Source organism: Asparagus officinalis, chromosome 1, assembly GCF_001876935.1.
Source record: "Asparagus officinalis chromosome 1, Aspof.V1, whole genome shotgun sequence".
Lineage (NCBI taxonomy): Eukaryota > Viridiplantae > Streptophyta > Magnoliopsida > Asparagales > Asparagaceae > Asparagus > Asparagus officinalis.
Genome location: NC_033794.1, coordinates 126,834,615 through 126,839,650, shown reverse-complemented (window position 1 = coordinate 126,839,650; position 5,036 = coordinate 126,834,615). Strand labels below are relative to the sequence as shown.

The window sequence follows — 5,036 nt, the reverse complement described above, 5'->3', positions numbered from 1 at the left end:
AAAAAATGTGAATATACTATATGTTCATCTTCTTGAGGGAAAATGATAATATTAATACTCCTCCCTTCCTCCCAGTTCCCTGATACACATAAATGAGAAAGGATCAACTGCTTGACAACTATAGACTTTCCTAAAATTGTTCTTTAGTGTAAATATGAAGATTTTACTCTTTTGTTTACTGCTATTAAAGGTTTTAGGTAGATATTCTGAATTGCCGCATTCTTGACAGTTTTATTTTATTTGCTATGCAGGTAGCTTGTTCTTCTCGACAGAATAATAAAGTTCTTCTCTATGATATTGGTTATATGTCTTCCGAACCTGTTGAAGTAAGTACCTGAATTATAATTTACAAAGTGGTCATTGTCGTGTTTATGTGTATGACTGGATTCACGTGCATAGATATAGGGCTGGAAATTAATTGAATCAAATCAAATAGTGAAATGTTCATATTTTTATTCCAAAATCGTCGAACATGAATCTAAAGTCTACTTTTCTTCTATGTCTCTGAATTTGAAACAAGAATATTTGAAATACTAAAATATATTTATTTGATTTAATATTTTATAGTTATAATATAATATTATTTGATTTAGAGGTACTTCTTTTAAAGAATTTGTTTTTAAAAATAATTTTAAATTTATATTTGGAAATTACTCCTCTATAATTATGATGTATAAATCAGTAATTTGAATATTAGATTAAAAAAATTAATATGAACCTAAGTCTCATAACTACACCAAAGTAAATTTAATAAAATAAAAAATGGACCAAAATAATAAATTATATGTGTAATAACATTAAATATAATGAATGGAATGTACAGATGAATATTTGATTAAGTAAACAAATTGAATCTATGAATGGTTATATTTTATTCACTTAATACTGTTTGGTTTCTCTTAAATGACCTTCCAAATCGCATTTGAGCAAATAGTCAGAGGTATAATTTCCGAACTACTTCATAGTTAATCGATCTGTAGATGCATAAGTGGACGTTATAATCCTTATTCAGATTGTTAATCATGTTTTCCCTTCATTGGAGATGTTGGTTTTTGTGCACCAGCTATCCAGGATTAGATAATTTCCTTTGTAATATCATTTATACTTGTTTACTGTAAGTCTTAAGATTCTCAATTGTATATGAAGCACCATGTCTTTTTGTTCAATTTATTTATGGTATTTGTTATCTACGTAATCTGGTGATCTCTTTATGTTCACCCCAGTATAGGTGTTGGAGAGAGGGAGGTCTAAGTTCTCTCAACTAAATGATAAAATCTGCAATGGCCTATCAGATATTGCTTTCACTTCAGCAGATAAATCAAGGCTAGTAACATTATCTTCATAACTACTTACATCTTTTAAAATTTTGATGTCGAATGAGCAAATTACCTTTAATATGAAAAATAATTTTTTTCCTGACTGAAGGCTCCTTACTCCTTTTGATCATGTGCACTAAACAGCTTTATATTAAATGTTATCTTCTTGTCTGACTGCATTCCCTGTTAAGGAATTAAATCTTCATCGTCAAACAATCAAATTCCTTAGCCGTGAACTTGAAATGCATAAACTGGCAGAAGGTGTGCATAATATCAGGGACATTGACGAACCATCAACCTAAACCCAACCTATAAATGAAAAGAATTCAGCTTCCAGCCATTCAAGTTAGTATAGTTGTTAACTATCTGCTGGACACCAATCCCTGCCGTAATATCTTCCTCTTTTTCTTGTCATACTCCTACCTTCCAGTCACTGTTATCCACTTTCCAAAGAGTTCTAGTCGAATAAATTCCTACCTATCTAAACTCCAACAATGCCCCTCAATGTTGGACCTTTGAGCTGTCGAATGAATTTTGGTAGAAGGCTTTTCTCATAGTGCTCTTGGTAAGCTTGGTCGCTTGTTCATGGTGAAATCTTTTTTTTTGGTTGTCACTGTGAGAATTCTTTTTTTTTCTTCCAGTTGGTCGCCACAGTCAGCTAGTGTTCAGGAGATTGGCCAGCAAAATAAAGCAGATTGAATCTCCCGAAAAAGGTCAAATGGTGAGGATTTTCACTCTTTGTAGGAATTTACAGATTGGCCAGCAAATTAAAACAGATTCAATCTGTTGAAGATTAGATATGGATTCTTTTGCGAAGGTCCATTAATCCCAACTTGACCATTGTTGAAGCTCATAGGCGGACAAGAGTTTTCCCTTGGATTGCATGATCAATGAAGAGGTCACAATGATCCCAAAATAAGAAATAAAATGGATAACTCGATCAAGACCATTCATGAAGAGTTGCTGGGATGGGTAGAAAAACTTATTAGATACCATTGACTCTGGTATCTAATAGAGATTCCAATCCAAGCTGGCGAAACAACTGCTGCTTATTCAGGTACTGGTACTGGCTAATGCTTTTCTCTCTCCTATCGAAGATTCTCGAAACTCTGTTTCCATAAAGTAGAGACCCAGAAACTGCCGCCGTTTCTAGGACCGACCGACGCCTCACCTCAGGTCGTCGTATTGACGACCAAGAAAACAAAAGCGTCGATTCGAGGCGTCAGCAAATATTCTTTTTTTTTTAGTCGGAGAGAAAGAAATAGAGTACTAGGAATTCTCTTATCCTCGTTGAAACTACTCGTAGATTCCTTTACGTTCCAGGCGCTTTTTCGGTAAAGTGAGAAGTATAGTAGATAATCTTCTTTTCAATCCTGGCTTCTGGGGACAGTTGAAGCGCGTCGTATACGCGCCGGGATCTTTTTTAGGTGTTGGACCAGGCTTTCGAAAAAAAAGGGCTGAAGGCTTGGCTTCACAGACTGAAGTTAGAAGATCCACCGAATCGAAAAAGCTTTTATTGTGTCACTTAAGTTATAGAAGAATTTTGGTGAGGATTTTCCCGAAGTTCATCTCCCCATAGACATGTCTGTGAAGATGCGGACTACCTGCACCGGAGTAAAGGATCGTCAACAAGGGCGTTCAAGAGAAAAATGTTCTAGAAAAATTCCTAGCCCAATCATTTCATTTAAGACTTAGAGTTTGAATCAGCGGGTTGGCCAAAATGAGGATCCCAAATTGCATGAGGTCTACCCAATGCTAGATGCAGAGGCGCATAATAGATCGAAATGAATTTAAGCTGGTTTTCATTAAGATTCAGATCTGCAGAAGGGAGATAATGGATGTTCTCTAATGTATGGAAGATAAAGTCTTGACTGGGAACAGAAAGTGGATTCTAGACAAAAGGAATGATGAGGGGAGAAATTTGGTATAAAAAATATTTGGGTTAATACCACAACAGAATTAGTGGTTCTGATCTCTCCTTCAACCAACATATTTAACAGCTAGAATTCCTTCATGGGAGAAATAACTTCTTTTTAATGTGGTTTTTTAGTTGTAACTTTATGTGTGTGTACTTCTGCTGTTTATTTGTCCTTTTCTTTCTCGCTGTCTATGGATTGTCTGCCTCTTGATCTTTTTACTTTCTTGTTATATATGGTCTGCCTGCATCTTATTTTGTGTGAGTGTGCACGCCCTGTTTGTTTGTTTATTTTATGTATTTTCTGTAGATTCAATCAAATTATCATTTTCTGATTTCTTTATCTTCTTTCTTCCTGTGTATAGACTACTTGCATCTGGATTGGACGGTGCTATTTATATATGGGATAGGAGGTCGAGTAACTTTCCGTGTGTTGAACTTAACACTATTTCACAGAGCCAACTTAATAGTATCCAAGTCGACACTGAAAATCGGGTTAGTAGATTCAAACCTTATTTTCACATGTGGGTTAATATGCAGCTTTAAAGATATTGCCACATCTTAAAAATTTATCTTCCATCTTCTAACTACATTTACCGTAACTGAATCTGGTTGGCATTTCTTATGCTTTACCACAAAGTTGTCCTGTTTATGTTTCTCTTTTCACTGCCACCTTTATATATCTTCACTGAATTTATCTGCTGTCACATATTCCTTTACTTTCTTTCTTAAAACAAGCTCTGCTGATATGTTACATTTGTTTAACTTGCTTGGGATTTATTGTATAGTGATCATGAATGCTATTTTCCACTAGGTTTCAAAACCCTAACCCACTAGAAAAAAGAGAAAAATAAATATATCAATGCAAAAGAATATCGCACCTCGTAGTTATATAATTAATCAAAAGATTTGTGCAAAGTTAACATAGAGGAAGGTGAATTATTGTACAAGTTTCATGCAATGCAGCGTGATAGTTGAGCCAAAAATTCACTCTGCTTCCAAAGTACAATTTGATATTGAATTATGTGCAATTAATTTTCTCCCATTGTCACCATGGCTTTGAGAAGAGGCATTATAAGTTGATTAATTTCATTGGGCTCTTAGTAAATTTTGTGCTAAATGTTCCTTAACCCTACTTTGCTAATGGGAATAAGTCATTCAAACTTTGTAAGGATATTCTTGGTGATCCTTAACCCAAATTTAGCGGCTTGTGGTACAGATTTCGGTATGCAATCCACCACCTAGCTATGCAATATACTGGATTTGAGGGTGTTATTTGGTATGCAAGTTTGATATGTGGCATGTTGTAAATTTTCTTGAGCGCACTTATCATTTTTCAAGTCATATAGTAGAAAACCAGAAACTAGAATAATTATGCATTTCAGTATTTTTTTTCCATACTAAATACTTCAATCTTTCAGTTTCAAAATTTCTGAATACGTATGACAAAAAGCACATAAATTATAGACTAAACATCTTAATAATTTTTTTCTTTTCCAACTTTCTTCCCCTTAGCCTCAAAGTGCATCTTTAGCTAATTATGAATCCAAATAGTTCCATTTACGCTCCTCCAATTTACTTGAATTATCTTTATTGGGGTCAATATCACATTCTTTTAAGGACCAACCTTGTAATTCTCACAAAATTGTGAGAAGAGACGAACGTTTGAACGGATGAATTCTCCTAAGAGGTTCGTCATTTGCGACCCCGCATACTTGCAAGCAATAAGCCAAGTTTGGGGTACCAATTTGTGTATCGGAGGAAATAGGTTCTCCAATGTATTGGAAATTGATAGCATGAACTTT

At 34.5% G+C, this 5,036-nt stretch overlaps 1 protein-coding gene across 1 annotated transcript in view; it reads left to right on the top strand.

The window, feature by feature from the left end:
- The window catches only part of LOC109837419, a 31,118-nt gene that overhangs the window by 15,331 nt on the left and 10,751 nt on the right, over positions 1–5,036 (top strand). Inside the window, exons 8-10 of the mRNA XM_020405689.1 lie at positions 252–326; positions 1,229–1,323; positions 3,597–3,726. Coding sequence (XP_020261278.1) covers positions 252–326; positions 1,229–1,323; positions 3,597–3,726 — 300 coding nt within the window. The remainder of the gene's footprint in view (positions 1–251; positions 327–1,228; positions 1,324–3,596; positions 3,727–5,036) is intronic.